Genomic DNA, 21,625 nt, shown 5'->3' with positions numbered 1-21,625 from the left:
ATAAAATTGTCCCATGATGAATCAAGTGAGTTGATAATAACACTTTTCATTGTTTGGTCTGAAATCACCTCCCCCCTCAAATGCAGCTCAGCTCTTATTTTGTTTAAATATATTAAATGCTCACTTATGGAAACCCCTGGTTTTACCCTAGATGAAAAGAAATCTTTAGACATCCTTGTGGTGGTAGCTACACTGTCACTGTGAAACAAATTAAACATGCATTGAATGATTTCTGAAACAGTCAGATTTGGCTTAATGCTATGATACATTGCAGGAGACACACTAGATATTATTAAGAAAAATGCTCTATGGTGTAAACAATCTATTTTTAGAGTCCAAGGTCTTTTTGGGGGACTAGTGATAAAAAATAATAAGTTTTCCTTCATAAAGACAACCTGGAGCTGTTGATACCATTCTTGCAAATTAACGCCATCAACCCTTAGCTTTGGGAAGTCACTGGGTAAATTTCCGACATTATTGTGTCCATTACTTACAACCTGAGGTAGTCCGTGGTCTCGCAAGTGTAGAAAATTGCAAAACGGCATGGGGATGCTCGCAACGAGTCTGCATGGTCTCCTCGCCAGTTCATGTCTTCCCGGACCGTCTGTGTAGTTTTGCGCATGCGCGTTGTCCATTTCTTCTTTGGAGTCGTCGTGGAAGGTTCTCTCCATTGTGGCTCGCTCGTTCTGCTCCTCTTCAGATGAATCGGTCTCTGGTTCGATTTTGGGAGTCTTGATGACGGCGGCTGCTCTTCCTCTTCCCCTGAGGGCTTTGGTGCTTGCTTCGGTCTGTGGCGTAGGGCGGTACCGGCAGGGCTCTCTGGGTTCGGGCGTCGGCGTTCTCGTAGTCAGGATGGGAGCGGGCAGGTCTTGAGGCATCGGCTTGCTCACTCGCTTCTTCAGTAGCTGTTTGTTAATTTTTAGTTTTGGCCCAAATGCAGCAAAAAGCGTTTTCATTGCTGATTTTATTTGGGAGTTTGTTGAATCATCTTCACTTTCTGATTCTGATTCTTCTGAGGAGTTTGAATCTTCTTTTTCATTTTCGTTGTTTGATAACGTTTTTCGCGCCAGAAATTTTGAATTGAGCATTTTGATTGGCTCTGCTTCGCTCACCCTGGAGGCCTGTTGGAACCAAGATGGCTGCCATTCAAAATTTCACGCGGGATCACCGTTTTTCTTCTTCGTAATGACTTTCTCTGCAGTCATATCACTCACTATTTTTGGGTCTTTAGACTTTTCATTAGTGATGTTTTTCTCTCTCGCTGCTCCGCTGTTCTTCAGCATATCTTGGAGTTTCACGATGAGGCTTTCATCATTCTTCTGGCTCTTTAATAGTTTTAATATCTCTGACCTGAGTTCGTTATTCTCTATTTCGATTTCCTTCTGGTCATCAATTTCATCTATTATTTCTTCGTCTTCAGTGGTGTATTCTTCGGATTCTCTCGAAATTGCGTTTGTGGATTCGTTGATTATTTCTTGTTCTGTTTCCATTTCTTTGCTGTAGGCCCTGGTGTTGGGCCTATCTTTCTTAGACATTTTTAAGTTTTTTTATTGAGTCAATTAACCATCCTCTGCTACCAGCTTGTTGCAATATTTTCAGGATCAGACTCAATAATATTAGTGAGAGTTAAAGGTTTAAATATATTTCCTTTTATTTACAATAGGCATTCTATATTCACTGAATATTCACAGATAGAAGCAAGGAAAAGGGTGTAGGTGGCTCCTTATATATACAATGGGTGGAGCTATAAGTGGGAGTGGTGAATTATGAATACATTAAGAAGTGAAGAATAAGTTAACCCCTGATACCCCGTTCATATATTATTTACACATTAGAGAATAAGGCATTTACATCTGACAGAAAAGTTGAATTTAAGAGATTTTGGCACACAATTGTCAGTTCTGGGTATGCATTACTGAAATACACTTGACTTCTCAACAAATGGAACCAAGAAGAATTTCTATTTAGAGGTTTAAGTGCTGGCAGGTCTAACAGTGTATTGGGGGATAACACATTGCCATGTTTGAACCAAGTGCAGGAAAGCAGAAGTTGAAGGCAGGCAGTGCAAATGAATATAGGTTTATTGTATGCTAATGCTCTCTACAAGAGTATGAATTACTAATGGTCAAAGCAAAGTGGCAGAAGATAAGAGTCAATGGAATACAAATTGGACTGGACTTAGATCTCTCGTGGGCATGAAGGGAGACTGATGATGCATTTGACCCGGGGTGAAATCCAGCAGGTTCTGACAGGGTTAGAATTTTGAGTAGTTCAGAGAACCACCAAATACCACCTCTGGCTGGCCCCAGAGTGGGGTAGGAATGGAGATTTTGCAATATCCTTACCCCAGGAATGGGAATTTTGCAATATCCTTCCTCTGGAGTGGGTGGAAATGGAGAGTTTGCAGTATCCTTCCCCTGCCATGCCCACCAAGCCACACCACACCCACCAAGCCATGCCCAGAGAACCGGTAGTAAAAATATTTGAATTTCACCACTGATTTGACCCCTCCCTCAGGCTCAGCCTGATCATTTCCTACATCTATGTTGCTTGAGGTATCAAAAAGAGGTGGTGAGCTTTTGAAGAGACTGCATGGGAAATTGGTGTCTGGATAGAGGCATCTGATCACTGGACTGGACAGTTACCATTTCCTGGCCCCAGAGAGAGAAAAGTATGAAGATATCCATTGGAGACTTATCTATAAGAAGACAAGTGAAGACTCAGTCACAGGATGTGCTTCACCCAAAACCAAAGTCTGATGGGGACAGAGGGAGGTAGCTGCTTGCAGAACAACGCCTGAAATTCTCAGAGAAGCCCCAGACTGGAAGACCAGGAAGAAGATTCAGATCCCTGGAACGTCAATATAAAGGCATAGCTGAGAAAGTCCAAAATCCTAGGATGAAAAGCTTTAAGCAGACTTCAGAGTAGCCCAGCCAATTCCCTTCATAGCCTTCTCTCCTAGTGAAACACTGAAGGGGAAAATGGGGGAGGGGAGGGAACTTGGTGACTAAGCAATGGAACAAGTAGTGCCTATTAAATAACCTGAGGAGAAAAGTAGAAAAAGTTAGAAATTGGAAAGTTTGGAAACACTGCTAAAGCTAAACAGTTTGGGTTTTTCCAGGGGTGAAATCCAGCAGGTTCTGACAGGTTTTGGAGAACCAGTAGTGGAAATTTTGAGTAGTTCAGAGAACTGGCAAATACTACCTCTGGCTGGCCCCAGAGTGGGGTGGGAATGGAAATTTTGCAGTATCCTTCCGCTGGAGTGGGGTGGGAATGGGGATTTTGCAGTATTCTTTCCTTGCTACACCCACCAAGCCACGCCCACAGAACCAGTAGGGGAAAATGTTAGATTTCACCCCTGGGTTTTTCGCTATTAATTCCTGTAAATACTATACATCTGTACATTGTAAAAGAAGTGAAAAAGCTTCCACCATCAATGTTTCTGGGAAACAACAGTTGTCCTTAAAGACAGATTCTCCCACCCAGCTATTAAAGGACCTTAGTCACGCTGGGAGAGAAATTCAGCAGTCAGTCATCTGAATTCAAGCACATCTCCCATTCTTACTCCCAGGCTCCAAATGCATGTTTTTAAAAGGATCCTGAAATCAGGTTCATAATCACTTGTTCGGCAATCACTTTCAGACTTATGATGGTGCTGAACAAATAGTAGCTACCATCAGTCTTTAGAATTCCAGTAGTTGCCCTGTCCCCGTGGTCACCTGATCACAATTTCCAATGTGAAAGCAAAGTCAGTGGGGAAGCTGGCAGGAAGTCAGAAGTTGGGGTCGTGTCAGGTCCTCCTTCTGGAGAACTGGTAGCGGAAATTTTGAGTAGTTCAGAGAACTGGTAAATACCACCTCTGACTGGCCCCACCCCCATCTATTCTCTGCCTCCTGAGTCCCAGCTGATTGGGAGGAAATGGGGATTTTGCAGTAACCTTTCCCTGGAGTGGGGTGGGAATGGAGGTTTTACAGAATCTTTCTCCTGCCACGCCCACCAAGCCAAGCCAAGCCAAGCCACGCCCACCAAGCCAAGCCATGCCCACCAAGCCACACCCACAGAACCGGTAGTAAAAAATGTCGAATCCCACCACTGGATTTTGTGCTTTATGATTGTGTTGCTTAGCAGTGCTAATTCCAGTCCTAGTTGCCATGTTAATTGAGAACTACCTGTACTTGGGCCGAGGGTGTAGAACGTAGATCTGGTTGAAAGGCATTGCGCAGGATGGGATCTCCTACAGAAAATGCTTGCCTTTGAATCTCTTTTCATAGCACTTCACCTGGAGGAGGGACACTCAGCAAGCAATCTCCGCAGGCACACCTGTGAATAAATAAATAAAGGTGTGTAAATGTTGTACATCTGGAATAAATCGATCTATCAATTACAGTGCTTCAGTGGTAGAGAACCTTTGCAGAGGTTCCTTGGATTAATTTCTGCTTTAAATAAATGCTTTGAAATTTCTAAAGATCTCCTGACAGTTGTTGTGGCTTGTATTGAGCAAGATGTAGCAGTTGTCTGAACAGTACAAGGCAGCTTCCTACAAGCTTTTTAAAAGAAAAGTCAAAAATGATCTGACAGTGAATATAATTTTCACGTCTCTCTCTGGAGGACTGAAATAAAAGCATGTGGGGAGGCTTGCTTCAGAAGTAAAGGAAGAGAAATTAATTTCTACAAAACAAGTTGCTTTAAAGGCAAAAAATGTTCTATTTTTTAAAAAAAATGACAGAGAAAGAGAGATAGTGGCAAAACAAATGCAAACAGACATAAGAAAGGACCAAAATCCACATTCCATATATTTCTGCATGTCTCTATGATGACATAGTGTAAAAATAGGGCACGGCAGCTATAACATTGTACGGAAGACAACTGTAAACTTTTGATTAAATTCCATTTTATGGGCTTGAATCTTGCAAGAGAAGATGTTATAATAAAGACTCAGTGACTTATAAATAGAAAAGGAAATTTAAAACACATACTTTTTATAAATCTTGTCCTGTGTTATCATTAAAAGCCACGCAATGCAAATCTTTTGAGGAAGGAGGAAGATCATATGTTTAATTTTGCTAGATGTTTACTTAGCTGTACACAGAAGAGCAGAGGCGGGTTTCAGCAGGTTCTGACCAGTTCTAGAGAACTGGTAGTGGAAATTTTGAGTAGTTCGGAGAACCGGTAGTAAAAATTCTGACTGGCCTCGCCCCCATCTATTCTCTGCCTCCCAAGTCCCAGCTGATCAGGAGGAAATGGGGATTTTGCAGTAACCTTCCCCTGGATTGGGGACGGAATAGAGATTTTACAGTGTCCTTCTGCTGGAGTGGGGTGGGAATGGAGATTTTACAGTATCCTTCCCTGCCATGCCCACCAAGCCATGCCACATCCACCAAGCCACACCCACAGAACTGGTAGTAAAAATTTTTGAATCCCACCACTGCAGAAAGGTAATATAAAATTCAGAGAGGCAGCGAGGTATAATAATTTCTTTCTATCAATTTCTCTCAGCATTTCTGAACGCCGAGGTCCCTCCCAATTCTGTTCTGTTCTGTGAAATTCTGGAAGTTGGAAGTTCACAGGTTTTCCAGTTGCTGAGGTTCAGAAACTCTGGTTTATAGGACTACTCATCTCACAACAGCAACTCTGAGTAGCTAACAGAAAATTAAAACTTGATACACACATTCAGTCAAGGAAAACAATTATTACACATAATCTCCATCTCAGGGGGCCCATTAACCTCCCCACCCCAGGAAAACAAGTGTGTTTTTAAAGCTTTCTGAGAAAGCAAAATCAGCACTGGATGGATCTCAGGGGGATGGTATTGCAGAGGGCAGTTCAGAATCACATAAATCTCAGGGGCCATGGTGTTCAGAGGGCAGATGCTACAACAGAAAACACATGCTTTATAGGCCCCACAAAATGACCTAGGAAAGTTATGTGATGACTTTGGTCAAAGAAAGAGTGCCTGGCCCAGTCTATTCTCTGTGCTATTATTATGCTATTATTACCAAACCAAACTGAGCTCCCCATATAAGCTGTTTTAAGCTTGAGAAGAAAAAACATGATATAAATCCAATAAATACTTTCCCCAAAGAACCATTTTTATATCAGTCTTTTGTTTAACTACATGGCAACATTTATCTCAAAAATTGTCTTCTTTCTTTCCCCCCCTCCCATCCCCCTTTTTCATTTACTCTGGTGTCATCTGGGTTTCTATTTCTTTTTTATCCTCTCCCTCATTTAACTTTCTATTATCTAAATCATTTATCTATCCTCTTATCTTCATATTTCTTTTCTAACCATATATAAAATCTTCTCCATGTCTCGAAATACACTGATTCCTCTTTATCTCTTATTCTTAAAGTTAAGCTATTCATTTCCGCAGAGTCTAAAATCTTTTTTATTACTTCACCTTCTGATGGAATTTTTTCTGTCTTCCAATTTTGTGCAAATACAATTCTTGCTGCTGTTATTATATGTATAGTTAAATACACATCTTCTTTACTATATCTCTCTGGGATGTTTACATGTTTTTAAGATGGGAGACCACCGAGTCTGGAAAATGGGTTTATATGCTCGATGGGGAAGTAATAAAGACATCCCAGAAGACAGCTGTGATGAATCATTTCTGTTGCCAGAAAGGCTAATGTCCACAAGCCTTCTGGGCATTAGATTGTATTGAGGGAACAGACCTCACTCCGCTTCTCAATCTAGAGATGTTCCAGAATATAATCATTAAAATAGAGGCAGTCCCTGACTGCTAGCTTCCAATTTAAAGATATCAGACATGAAGAAAAGGGATGAAGAGGGAAGGGAAAGGCTGTTTTAGGCACTAATTTTTCAAGTTGAATAATAATTTACTCTAGACCAGGGGTCAGCAACCTGTGGCTCTGGAGCCGCATGTGGCTCTTTCATCCCTCTGCTGCGGTCCCTGTCGCCAGGTGGCACCGCAATTTTGAGAGGAGCTTCCGGTTGTGGGGGGAAAGCAGGGCATGTGGGTTTTCCGGTCAGCTCTACAATTGATAGGGCTTTCGGTTAGGATTGGTGGAGGAAAAAGAACACTGAGCTAGGAGGAGACTCTATGGTGGGGGAACCAGACTTCCGGTCAGCTCCAGAATTGAACTGGGGGGAGGGTGTCTTCTGGTTAGGACCTTTGTGGCTCTTTGAGTGTTTAAGTTTGCCAACCCTGCCCTAGACATTGGGACCTTTTGGCCATAAATGGGATGGGACGGGATGGAGTTCTCACCAGTTCCAACTGGAATGGAAACTGTTTAATGAGAAGCTATCCTGATATTAGAGCAGTTAGAATGGTTTTCCTTCTCTTTTCACTTTACCATAATCTGCAGAAGTGTCTGCAGAGGGGGAAGAGGTAAAAATAAATCCTACAACACGTCAAGTGCTGGGTCATAATAACAAGCCCACCCCTTTTATACATATGTGTGCTGTCTGCATAAAAAGGGCAGGACTTCACTCGCAGTGCCACACTTGCCATTTTGCAGATTTTGTCTTCCTGCACTAGGCCTACTGCTAGCCCAATCTATCAGTTGCAATTAGGGAGCTGTAGCTTCTTGGTCACAAAATCCTGTTTTTGCATTGGCAGCATGAAGAACTTTTTTAAAGGAACAACATACATAATTAGAAGCAAACAAATGGATGGGCTTGTTGGCAAATCCAATTTCCCCAGATTAGCATCCTGCAACTGGGAGATTTATGGTTCAGAAGGGCTTATCTATAATTCAACACTTTGCAATTGCTGGATAAAATTTGGAAGCACGTTCAATCAGATGGTGCAGTTTAATTTTTTGAGAGGGAATAAATGTTTTAATTATAACTAAAATGGGAAGCCCACTATAGGATTGAGCACAGAGAAGCTGACTAGGAATTAGGAGTTAGGATTTATACCATAATCAGATATAGAAACTCTTTCCGCTCTTAACTGTTTTCAAATGTTTATACGTCCTCTTAACTCCCTATGATCCAGTCAGATTATTAAGAGCAATTCGAAATCAAGTTCAACCTCTTGGATTTTATCCCCACTCTTTTTTTTTTTCACAACTCTTTCTACTTTTGGAGTAATACAGGTAGTCAACTCAACTTACGACCACAATTGAGCCCAACATTTCTGTTGCTAAGTGAAACAGTTGTTAAGTGAATTTTGCCCTATTTTAAGTGAACCACTGCAGTTATTAAGTTAGTAACACTTAGTAAGTGAATCTGAATTCCCCATTAACTTTGCTTGTTGGAAGTTCGCCAAAGGGGCTCACATGATTTTGGGACCCTGCAACCGTCATAAATATGGGTCAGTTGCAGAGATGGGTTCTACTTACCTTTACTACTGGTTCGCAGCGGGGCCGTGTGCACGCGCTTGCTTCGCTCGCGCGTGCACACGCTCTTCTACACATGCGCAGAAGAGTTTTGATGACATCGGGGTCAGTGGGCGGGGCCTCCTGCCAGTTTTACTACCGGTTCTATAGAACCGGTGTGAACCGGGGGCAACCCACCACTGGCTAGTTGACAGGCATCTGAAATTTTGATCACGTGACCATGGGGATGTTGCAATGGTTGTAAATGTGAAAAACAGGTCACAAGTCCCTTTTTTCAGTGCCGTTGTAACTTTGAAAGGTCACTAAATGAACTGTTGTAAGTCAAGGACAACCTGTAATACTAAGTATCTAACCTTTTTGGATTGGTCTCTTTGCTCAGAAAAACATGGTTAGCCATTAGCATATCAATGACATCTCACACCCTCTTTATTTAATTTATATCTGGAAACCAGAAGATGTTTGTGAATTTTAGGGTTTAGAATATAGCTGTTCTAACTTTCTGAAAGCATTCAACCACGTGGGTAGTTGCTACACAGCGTGGTCTCTGTTTTCCTGACTGAAATACTTAATGAGGGCCATTACGAGGACTGAGGCATGCAGAGACTGGAAATTATAAGGAAGGATAAACAACTGTTCTTTTGCCACCAAAAAGGCACTTTCCCCCAGAGGGAAAGGACTATATCTGAATCACTGAGATCATTAAAGGGAGTATTTCCTTATGAGCTGTTATTCAAGAAAGATATTTATTGTTTGTTTGCATCCTGCCTTTAAGATGGGGAACATATCCAACATATACCTTCTTCCTTCTATCTTCCCTACAACAACAATCCTGTGAGGTGGGTTGCAGTAGTGGGATTCAAATCCCGTCACTACTGGTTTGTTCATGGGTGTGCACGCACTCACACATGTGCGTGATGCTTCTGCGCATGCGCAGAGATATCTGGGCAGATGGGTGGAGCCTCCCGCCGCCGCTGGTACCAGTTCACCCGATTTGGGACAAACCGGTAGCAACCCACCACTGGTGGGTTGGACAGAGAAAGAGTGATTGGCCCAAGATCACCAGGTGGCTAAGGGGAGACCAGAATTTATGGACTCTTTTTTTTTTTGGCTTTAATTTATATGCTGCCCTTCTCCGGAGACTCAGGGCGGCTTACAATGCGTTAAGCAATAGCCTTCATACTTTTGTATATATTTATACAAAATCAGCTTATTGCCCCCACAATCTGGGTCCTCATTTCACCTACCTTTGAAAGGATGGAAGGCTGAGTCAACCTTGAGCCTGGTGAGATTTGAATTTGCAGTAATTGCAAGCAGCAGATGTTAATAACAGTGCTTTAGTCCACTGTACTACAGGCTCTTCTTGCTTTTAGCCTGATGTTTTATTTACATTATATTCTTTCCTGTGAACTTTCTCTTGAGGGCAATGTTAAATGAAGAAGATATTAGGCATGCAACATAATTCACTTTTATGCAGCGAAAGATGGATTTTCTGCTTTAACTTTTCTACTATATCTCTTGACTCGATTGCTATTATCATTATTATTTTATTTGGGGCCAATTTTGAGAATTTTGTATATAAAGTAGTAAACAAAAGGCGTGTTGGGTGTGAGAAGGAAATATAGTGGTTTGCATATTTGTGCCATACCCTAGAGTTCTCTGAAAAGTATACTTGGAAACTCCAGTGTGGTTTTGTCTCCATCATCCTCCAGCACAACCAAAGATTGCAATTTTTTTGGCTCTGTTTTAGATTTCCTGCAGCTTTCTAAGTAATCCAGCCCAAAGGATGATTCATTTAATTCATGATTAGTGGACAACAAGCCAATACATACGATACTTCATTCATCCTTGTTTTCTTTGCCTTTAAGATTAAACAAAACTCATTTCCTCATATTTCTTAATTTACGTCAACATAAAATTGCAGTTATTTTTAAATGCAACTCTATAAAAATTCATTTCTGTGAATGTGCTTTGTATTCAATGTTGCCCAGTATAGATATGTTTGAAAGTAACTGCATTTGTGCTGAAAATTAATTTCATTCCACTTAAAATTGATGTTAGCTTTATACCAGAATAACAGAGTTGGAAAGTTGGAGGTCTTCTAGTCCAGAGGTCACCAACTGGTGGTCTGTGGACCACTAATGGTCTGCAAGAAAATTTTTGTGGTCTGCAGAAAAATTAGTTGCAGTTTTTATATTGCACTAAATTAGGGGGCCTCAAACTACGGCCCCTTGACCGGATACGTGCAATGAATGGTTGTGTTGATGAAGAGAGTTTCCCCCTTTTGGGTCTTTTTGTGTGGGTTGGAGGGGGACAGAAATTCCGACTTGGGGTCTGCTTCAGCCTCCTGGTGCAGGGCTTTGGGGAAAGGCTAGAAGGAAGTGCCGCTGTGGCAAAGAGCAGAGGGCCTTGTTCCAGTGGGACTGCATCATGGCCTGGAACTGGCTGATCATCTCAGCCCGCTGAGCCTCCAGGTGCTTGTACCTGGCCTTGCACTCCCACAGGTCTTCCCTCTGCTTGGAAAGCCTATGCTCGTAATCGTCAGTGAGGTGCTTCTGCTGAGCCTCCTTCTTGGTCAGATCCAATTTGAACTGAGCCAGCTGTTTTGCCAACTCTTTCTCGTTAGCTCCAACAACTGCTTCCTGTTGGAGCCCTAAGGAGCCTGGGGAGGTGAGGAGTGGCTGGGAGGGGAGAGGAGGGGCGAGTAGAGGCTGGCAAGGAGCCCCTCCACGTGAGTGATATCGAGTTCACCACGCCCACCCAGTCACATTACCATCTAGCCACGCCCACCCAGCTGGTCATTAGGCAGATCATATCAGTGGTCCGCAGGATTTAAAATTATGAATTTAGTGGTCCCTGAGGTCTGAAAGGTTGGTGATCCCTGTTCTAGTCCAACCCCCTGCTCAAACAGGAGGCTCTACACCATTCCAGACAAGTGACTGTCTAGTCTCTTTTTAAAGCCTACAGTGATGGAGCACCCACAACATTTGAAGGCAAGCCATTCCACTGGTTAGTTGTTCTCACTGATAGGACATTTTTCCTTAGTTCTGGGTTGTTTCTCTCATTGATTATGTTCCATCCATTGTTTTTTGTCTTGCCTTCTGATGCTTTGGAAAATAAGTTGACCCCCTCTTCTTTGTGGCAGCCCCTCAAATGTTGGAACACTGCTATCATGTCAACCCTAGTCTTCCTTTTCACTAGACTAAAAGGTAAAGCTAAAGGTTCCTCTTGCACGCATGTGCTAGTCGTTCTCAACTCTAGGGGGCGGTGCTTATCTCTGTTTCAAAGCCGAAGAACCAGCTCTGTCCGAAGACGTCTCCGTGGTCATGTGGCCAGCATGACTAAATGCCAAAGGCGCACGTAACGCTGTTAACTTCCCACCAAAGGTGGTCCCTATTTTTCTACTTGCATTTTTTACGTGCTTTCGAACTGCTAGGTTGGCAGAAGCTGGGACAAGTAACCGGAGCTCACCCCGTTACGCGGCACTAGGGATTCGAACCACTGAACTGCCGACCTTTCGATTGACAAGCTCAGCATCTTAGCCACTGAGCCACTGTGTCCCTTTCTTCACTAGACACATCCAATTTAGCAGAATTAAAAGATGAGAATAGAAGAGATGTAAATGGATAGCAGCTAATGTTTTTGATTTTTTTTGTTATAGCGTGCAGGACTTTGCTTTGTTTGATAATAATGATTACGTGTTTTCTTTCCAGAGCTCTTCCTGCCATGATGCAGTGGGTCCAGGCTCAGACACCAGGTGAAAGTGGTATCAACATTGTCACCGCAGACTTTGTAGAACTCGGCGAGTTTATCAGCACAATCATAAAACTCAACTACAGCTTGGATGAAGGTGAAGCTGATACAACCTGATAGTACTGTAATGTCTCCAACATGCGCCACAGTTGAACTTTTTTTCCAGTTGTGTTAGGTTAGGTTGTAATCTTGTAACCACAGATTTTGCAAGCACATGCTGAACATTATCATTTTCTTTTGAAAGTGTCGAGGAATTGCAAAACAGAATAGGCAAAAAGGGGAACATTTTTACAAGGTGTAATAATTTCCTGACGTTGATGCAACTGTATTTCTTGAAACCCAGTCAGGATTCATTATTTAAGTTATCATAATTCAGAAAGCCATTAATAAATATTCTGCCAGCAACCAATGTGCTTTTGGCCATACGTATGATCACTGCTAAGCTTAATTCATAACTGGCAGCCATTTACTGTCCTTTATGCAATAAATTCCCATTGCTGTTAGGAATTTTGCTAATGGATGAGAACTGTGCATTATCATATCAAGGTGTAGCATCTGCCAGTGTACTCCATTAATTAATGCTGAATTAATTGATGGCATGAGCTTGATTCTGCTCAAGTGGAAGGGATAGGCCATCAATATTAAACACTAATCCCAAGTTGTTTTAGCTCCACTGTCTACTATGTGTACATTTTCTGGAAATTCAGAACACTTTGAATATTTTTTTTTCATTTTTTTTTTAAAAAAAAGGAACATTACATTGTAAATCTAACTTTGTCTTCTTGCAACCGGCGGACAATCTGCCATTGATTATTGGGTAAAAAGGAATAGAAAACATTGAATAGTGGCATTAAAGTGAGACTATAGAATGGCATTACCATTATTAGAGAGTGGCCTATTTTTATCTTTTACTGCATATTTAATTATATGCATATTTTGAATTATATTTAAATATATTTTAATATTTTAGGAGTTGAATTATTAAACTAAATCATGATTACTTATGGATCAGTGACCACCAATAGTCACATAGAGATAAATCATATTTACACAGCATTCAAAAGAGATAATAAAAAAGCTACGGAAAAAAAACAAAGCCCAGACACTTCTCCAGCAATCAATATCCAGATAAGCAAGGATTATCATTAAACAAATAATCAAACAGAAAACAATAACCTAATCAGGAACTATCAAGGAGACACCCCCCCCCTCCATTAACACTGGCAGAATAAGCTCTGTATATAAACAGGGAACAAATCCCACATTCACTCACATTGGTGCTGTTACCTGGTTTGGTAAATGAAAGGTTTGCAAGCAAAAAACCAACCTCATAAAGCACCAAGGACCCAACAGTTCTACCTTAAGCTGCATATATTCTTTTGTATTTGGAGACTGCCAGGATATAGAGAATAATATAAGGTTAGATCTATATTTAGCCATGCTTAGAGATTCATTGAAATCATGAACTGATATGTCACATTGATTTCACTGGATCATCTCTCAGCCTGACTAGGTACACATCTACTCCACTATTTTTTTTGTAGAACTCAGTATTAATACCTCCAAATATGAATTTTGATAACACATAAAAGCAGCATGCATTTCTTTTTAACATCCAGAGAAAAATACTTTCCCAGTTTGTTCGAAGCAAAAAATAGAGAAGTATATCTCAAGAGGATAAGCAGAATAGTTCAGTGAACATTAATAATACGAAGCTAATTTTTCATTGTCTGAGTGAAAGAACACTAAAATCACAAAAACAACCTGTAGTACATTATAATAGAAAAGTCTCCCACTCACTTGCTGCATAAGGGAATATCCAAATACTAAGAGATGAAATAGTGAAATATGTTAATTAGGAGTGAATAACCTGTAGCCCCTTTATCTTTTATACAAATAATAGTTCCTGAGCACAAACTCAGTTGCTATGACTGGAGAAGGTTCCACCATGTGGATTAGTTGATTCCACCAAGTAATCTTTCAAGTGTGTAGACTTCAACTGCCCATGTTGGCTGAGGAATTCTGGGAGCTGAAGTCTTAACAGAACAGAATAACATAATTGGAAGGGACCTTGGAGCTCTTCTAGCCCAACCCCCTGCTCAGACAGTAGACCCTACACCATTTCAGACAAATGGTTGTCCAATCTCTTCTTAAAAACTTCCAGTGTTGGAGCATTCACAGCTTCTGCAGGCAAGTCATTCCACCGTTTAATTGTTCTAACTGTCAGGAAATTTCTCCTTAGTTCTAGGTTCTCTCCTTGATTAGTTTCCATCCATTGGTTCTTGTCCTACCTTCAGGTGCTTTGGGGAATAGGTTGACTCCCTCTTCTTTATGGCAACCGCTGTGTCAAATCCCCAATATCAAGCCCTACCATCTAATATCCAGATCCACATTCCTTTCCCTGTTATAACTTCCCACTCTCCAGGATATTACGATCTGAACATTTCCAAGTCATTTCAGCTTTTGATTTTTCCCCTTCTATTTCTCCTCATGCAATTCCTCATTCTATTTACAGCAACTTTCCTTAATCTGGGGCTATGATTCCCACCCAGCATGAATTATGGTGGTGAAGTTGCTGATAATGACAACTTTGATTAACTTGCTAATAGTAGTTGTTCTGTGTCCTGTTAACCCCTTTTGCCGAGGGAATGGATATTTCCCTTTCCTTCCTCTTTATTTTGATTTAAATCTTAACATAGGTTAAGAATTCTATGAAGTCAGTTTTCATCTGTTCCCAGAATAGCTACCATTAGTGAGATAAAATATTTATGAATGTAGGAAATACTCATCCCAATAAATACTTGTAATCATCTGGTGGCTCAAATACAGTATATCATTTAGTCTCTATACCCAACGTATTTTATGTACTTAGGCAGAACCAAGGACCTTAATTTTGACATTAATCATAGCTTGAAATGGGTAATGTAAGAAGTTTGCAATGCCTAATTCAGAGGGATTTTTTTTCTTGATTTGTCAATTTCCTTTTAAAAGTCCTTATTAGAATTATTTTAAGGAGCAAAGGACCAAATAAGATTGAGGGAGAAAAGATCTTCAAAACATAATTTCTCCAGGAATATCTGACTAGTTTGTTTGGAAAGATGCATTAGACAACCTGGACCTTTGACCCAATCTAGCAGCACAACTTTTGCAAGTGTGTATGTACATGCAGTTGGGAGCAAATCACAACCAGTTCCTTTGAATTCACATTCAAAACTTTCCTTTGAAGAATAACATTTGAATGCCCTTGGTGAGGCCATGCCATTCGTTTGGGTTACCTTTAGAGAATCCATGACAAGGGAAGATGGGAGTTCACAACTAAAGGATGCTAATTTGAGGAATCTTACAATATTATTCCTTCTGACATTAAAGCTAATGCCATGTATAGTCATCTAAAGGGCAAAAGTCTATGAGTCCAATTCCTAGTAGAGACTTTGAAACCACAGAATGACATTTAACTACCTTCATCTGAAGAGTCTCAGTAACACGGTGTCGCCTGATATTCCATCTACCTAACCTTATGAAATATTAGATGCCAGTGTCAAAATTTACACAACGTTCCTTCTCCACTGTTCTCTTCTGAATATGAGGTAGATTTGGGGGAAGGGCTGCTCAAATTGTCAATATGGCAGTTGACATGACTCTAGTACAGTGGTGGGTCGCCCCCTTTTCGGACCAGTTCGCAAGGTAGTAAAACTGGTGGGAGGCTCCGCCCACTGACCCGGACGTCATCATAAGTGATCTGCACATGCACAGATGCTTCTGCGCATGTGCAGAAGCTTCTGCGCATGCGCAGAAGAGTGCGTGTGGGCACGATGCGAACCAGTAGTAAAGGTAAGTAGAACCCACCCCTGCTCTAGTACCTTCACACATTCTTTCACAGATGGATACTTAGAACTCCAGTATACAGCCTACAGTCAAGGTCACTGCAAGGAGTTAATGTTGAATAGTCATAAAAGAAGAATGTATTGTGTGTGCGCATAGCTATAGTACAATATATCTTAGATTTACTGGAATAATTCAGATGTCAGATTAGCATCCCTTGTAGTTTTGATTCAAGCTCTAAAAACAAAGAATGGCTCCTGCAGATATAACCAAATATCTTTCCTTGTTTTATTGATGTTACTGAACTACAGGTAGAAAAAAAAATAGAAACATTAATTAATATATATTTACGTGTAACTAATAATTACTTTCCTATTAGAGAGATCTAAACTAGCATGGAAATGACAACAGATGGATATATTGGCCTTCATTAAAAAGAGTTAAGACCCATTTTGTCCTTTGGTGGAAGTAATCAGTGAGAGACAAAACATCAAGTGAACACAGTGGGATAAAGCAAGGCTACACAGTTTTAATGGGGAACTTTTGCAATAACAGTTTTAAAATTCTGCAGTTCCAATTCAAGTGATTTGGCATTTGAGTCTTTCCACAGCAGGACACTCATACAATGTATACTCATACAAATGGAAAAACTTTATGCACAGTTTTTCCAAGGGATGGGGGCTGCATTTTACAAATTAGACCTAAAATAGGCCTAAAATAAAATAAAGCCTAATAAATAAATTAGGCCTAAAATAAAAGCTAAAGGTGATCTTAATAAAATGTAAACCAAAATGGGCACACTTGATCCATGGATTAAACCTGTCTCCCTTGGGGCACATTAAACATTATTTACTCAGAGTAGTATAGCTTATCAATGGCATGAGTAACCATTGACTTTATTAATTAGACTGCACCTTAAGTACTGCAATGAAATCTGCATACTGCACCGTAGGAAGGCAAAGCAGAACAACTTCAAAGAAGGACAATAAGGACGATAAGAGCTCTACAATCTTATTCCTGTGAGATGAAAGAACTTAGAATGGGTAGCCTTGAGAAGAGAAGCTTAAAGAGAGATATGATCACATTCTTCAGTTTCTGAGGCTATCACATAAAGCCAAGAACTGTTCTCTGTCACCCAGGGGTGAAATGCTACCTGTTTGGACCGGTTTGCCCGAACCAGAAGTAATAAAAGCTACTGGTTCGCCTGAACCAGTAGCAAAAAAAATTGCTACTAGTTCGGACCAACCGGTATTTCCGACAATCAGCTGTGCCGCGTGATTTATATTCGCTAGAAAGCAGGGAATCCTGCTTTCTAGCGAATCTAAATCACGCGGCACAGCTGTTTTCCCTCGCCCTCGCTGTTCTACTTACCTTAAAAAAGGCTTCTTAATTCTCCTTTTTCAGTGCTGTGTGGTAGCACCTGCGGTGCGCCTGCACGTGAAGTGTACATTTGGTGCACACTGCACGTGGGTGCGCAAAGCACATATTTGACAAACCCCGTGTATGCGCATGTGCAGGGAACCAGTAGCGAAGCAAACCAATAGCAGACTTCGGAGCATTTCACCCCTGCTGTCACCCTAGAGTGCATAACACGGAATTTAAAATTAAGGGGCAAAGATGCTCACAGTGGAACAAGCTGCTAAGAGAAGTGGTTGGGACCTCCTTCACTTTCATTTTTAGACCTGCACTGATCAGAACGATTGAGTTTGATGGCCTTCCAACTTTGTTAATCCATGGTTCAGGATGAATATTTTTCTATGTTTGCCTTTGTGTTTTTGTTTCTACATTTATTTCAATCCAGTGTGATTTTAACTAGTTCAAAGCACCGTCTCCCTTACTGGAATGTAAAAAAAGCAAAAAATAAAAAAATAAAAATAAAAAAGAAGCTTTCAGGTTGGGAAGCTTTAGACCGAATGTTTCTGAAGGTGACTTGTTCTTCACAGGGTGTTTAATTTCAAAGAGAGCACCTGGAGACACAAGCACAGCCATCTAAAAAGTGTGCTTTGTGTAATTGTAATGATAAAACTTTCTTAGATGTTTCTTTCTTTCCAGTGAAGCAAAAGTTAATAGTGTATTATACAATCTGTGTGGTATAATTCTTCAGTAGCCTCTATGTTTACACTGTTTTGAACCGTATCTGTTTACTTAATCACAAGATTCTTTTAAGAAAAATGCTGTATGCAGTGTAAAATGTATTAATGACATACTTGTTGAAACTTTGGTGATTCCCCTCTCCATAATTCTGAAACTGTGCCAGTGTTCCTGTAAGTTTCCCTGTGTACGTTTGCGTGTATGTGTGCAGGGGTGTGGGTTGTGTGCATTATACAATTTATGAGAATTAGCAACTTAATTCTAAATGAAAAAGCTGGTTGTGTTTCTTAAAAGCTGCGTCTGTTTAAGAGTTTGTGAAATCTTGAAGCTTCATGTATGGTTGAGGATTAATATATATGGACCAAGATCTCCTATAGTGAGCTCCTATAATAAATAAGGATTGTTGTCCTTAGTATGCATTTTAAAAAATCATAAACATTAAAATGACTTGTGGTGTTTTGAAAGAAAATAAATACTGAATAATAACCATGAATCTCACATCCGAAAATGGGGAAAGAATTGATTTATAAGTTTCTTGGGAAATTAAATTACATGTTTGTCATGCAGTTTGGAAATTCATCTGTCTGTGTTCCAGCATGAAGACTGAGTTCAGGCCCCAGAAGGAAGATGGATAAATTCTGTAATGTTTAAAACTCAAGTCTATTAATATAACCACCAGTAAATCTTAGCCTTATTACTCTCCCAATCTGAATTTTATATTTATAAGGAAAAGTGGGATATCAATTGTAAAAGTTTTTTTAAAAAAAAGAAAACCCAAAACAAAACGTTCTTTGTTTTGTGGTTTGAGTGATTTTCTTGAATGTTCAGAACTGATTGCACTAAACCAATGAAAATTAACATATTCATGAATGGCTACATACAGCTTTAATACATTGATTTTCATACTGATCAGCCACTCTTCACAAATAGGAATAGAAATTTGTCCATAGCTTCTGTCTTGGGTGACTGAAAACACATTCAGAATGGGGTAAGCTGATTTAGGAACACTGTTATTTTATTTATTTTATTATTTATTTATTAAATTAATATGCCACTCCACTCATTTTCCATACCTTTAGCTATAAACAACTGAAGCATTACATAAAACTGATTTCTCCTGCATTCAGTACTTACTGATGCCTTTTCAGCAAATTCCAGTATTTTACTGACAGATTAAGGTTGCAATCCTTCACTTTGCTATTTGGAACTGAATCACAGATTGTACCCTGTGTGGGGCTAAAATAAGCTTCCATTGGATCACGCCCTAAAACCATATTCACATACAAAGAATTCTCCAGCCCTTAAAAAAAAACAAAAAACAATTAGGTATATAAGTATAAGCCCGGATATATTGTCAAGCAAAAGCCTAAAACTGACACCTAGAAATGTAAAATTTTCTTGGATTAATCATTAATTGTATGCCTTTTTAAAAATCCAATCTTTCGGCTCCCAAAGGACTCAAGGAGGTAATTATTTAAAGGCGAATTCTGGGGGGAAAGAGTGAAAATTATTACATCATTGTAAAGGCAAAGGCAGAAAGACACTGTGTGCTGAACCTAACTGAAAAGAATTCTGTTCCAGAGTTTGGGAGCAGCAGATGGACATGTTATGCAGTACGCAGTGAGGTGCCCTGTGCGTTGCATAAGCTAGCAAATCTGCTAGCTTATGCTAGACCCCCAGACAGGGCCAGAAAGATTCATAAAAAGTTTCTTCTTTGCTGCTATTCACTGGTCATCCAGTGGTGAATAGGTAGTCAAGAATTCCTTTAGTGACCGTTCGAAGTTACAACAGCACTGAAAAAATGACTTATGACCGATTTTTTGCACCTATGACCATTGCAGCATCCTCATGATCAAAATTCAGACCCTTGGCTCGTGTTTATGACTGTTGCAGTATTCCGGGGTCATGTGATTTCCCCCAAAGTCAATGGGGAAGCCAGATTCACTTAACAGCCATGTTTATTAATTTAACCACTGCAAGGGATTTGTTTAACGGTGGCGGCAAGAAAGGTGGTAAAATGGGGCAAAAATCACTTAACAACTATCTTGCTTAGCAACAGTAATGTTGGGCTCAATTGTGGTCGTTAGTTGAGGACTACCTGCAATCTAAATAAGGTAGCACGTTAGATAAGTAGTCATCTTCTTCCCAATTGTCACAAGTATGTCTTGCATTGGCCTGACAAAATATTGGCCTGTGTTAGATTTGCTATGGTTAAACAAGCTCCAGGAAAATATAAGAAAATATGCTTACCATTCTGTATCTTAGGTCTGCCCACTGCAATAATTATCCATCCAAGAAATGTCAAGCATGGCCTTGGGCTTCTCAAAGGTTGCCAGTCACTTCTCTGAAAGGAGCTGCAGTACTATATTTGTGGTGTGGCTTAATGTACCTTTCTCTCAATCTGCCATCACTTTCCCCATTGCTTAAACCAGAATATTTCCCATTCTGGGTACAAGCACTTTGTAAGTAAGTTCCATCAAGACTTGGTCTCTGTAATGAACACATGTTATCAGGAGATGTGTTCCATTAAAATGAATGGAACACAGAAGTTGAATGTCTTGTGGTGCTTTCAGTGGGACTTAATCCCCCAGTTAATTGGAGCTGGAGTAAAGTTGTATTTCTTTTCTAAGATTAGAAAATCACAAAAGTGATGGATTGTTTTGCAGGCCAAGATTCATTCTTACATTGCTCTAGCTACCAGTTGTGAGTTTTGATGTCCTTCTTGCTTCTTCAGAAAAATGGAAAATTTTCTCTAACAACTCCCTCTTTCCGCTAATGTATTACAGTGACTTAATTTTATTTGGATGGAAATTGTGAATATGTTAACTTGGCTAAAATTGCAATGTGTACCAAAGGTTTACTAGGCTGCACTTTTTTTTTCTTTTCAAATGTAGGTATTTTAATAAATATTGCATAAAGAATATAAACAAACCGCCTACAGTTCTGTATAGCAAATGTGAATTTTTATTACAAAAATATGTATGTAATGTAAAAAAAAAAAAAAAGACCAAATGTTTCTTTGTATTCAGTGAAATGTCAAATAAAGCCCTGGTAACCATATTTTTGGTTTGATTATTTGGTTAATGTGTTGATACAACGTGATTCTAAAATAAAATGTTTTATTTTTTTATTTTAAGTTTTTAATGGCCTTTGCTTCAATGGAATAGGTAGTTGGAAGACCATGAGTAAACAAATGAAAAGCTGGTAAGGCTTTTGACTGAAAGTACATTAGGCTATCAGTTTCACTCAAATGAAACTTGAGTGAAACTCAACTCAACTCATCGGCTGTTTTAAGAGATGCAAATGTACAAGCAATTACTCTAACTCAAATAAAAATGTATTCTGCTGCTTCACCAGGCAGGGGATGGCTGTGATCAGAGGACAGGTGATGTGCCTGCAAGGTAATTAACACTATGCAAAGCTTCCTGGAGATGCTTTGCTGTGATGAATATTTCAGCACACACAGTACCGCTCAGAGCAAGGAAGCCTCTTCCTTCTAAGAGCCAACTGGCTATATTGGTTTGGCTTGGCTTGGCTTGGCTTGGCTTGGCTTGGCTTGGCTTGGCTTGGCTTGGCTTGGCTTGGCTTGGCTTGGTTTGGTTCTGCTCTGAGGTCTGCTACCGGTTCGCTTTGCTACCGGTTCACTGTGC

The 21,625-nt window shown here is 40.2% G+C and overlaps 1 protein-coding gene across 1 annotated transcript in view; it reads left to right on the top strand.

The window, feature by feature from the left end:
• The window catches only part of PLCXD3 (phosphatidylinositol specific phospholipase C X domain containing 3), a 105,930-nt gene extending 84,895 nt beyond the window's left edge, over positions 1-21,035 (top strand). The window contains exon 3 of the mRNA XM_034440805.3: positions 12,023-21,035. Within this exon, the coding sequence (XP_034296696.1) occupies positions 12,023-12,179 (157 nt within the window). The 3' untranslated portion in view covers positions 12,180-21,035. The remainder of the gene's footprint in view (positions 1-12,022) is intronic.
• The last annotated feature ends 590 nt before the right edge of the window (positions 21,036-21,625 follow it).

Source organism: Pantherophis guttatus, chromosome 2 (assembly GCF_059756535.1).
Source record: "Pantherophis guttatus breed Tessera chromosome 2, ASM5975653v1, whole genome shotgun sequence".
NCBI lineage: Eukaryota > Metazoa > Chordata > Lepidosauria > Squamata > Colubridae > Pantherophis > Pantherophis guttatus.
Note: the sequence above shows the minus strand (reverse complement) of the source record. Positions and strands in the feature narration are given on the sequence as shown.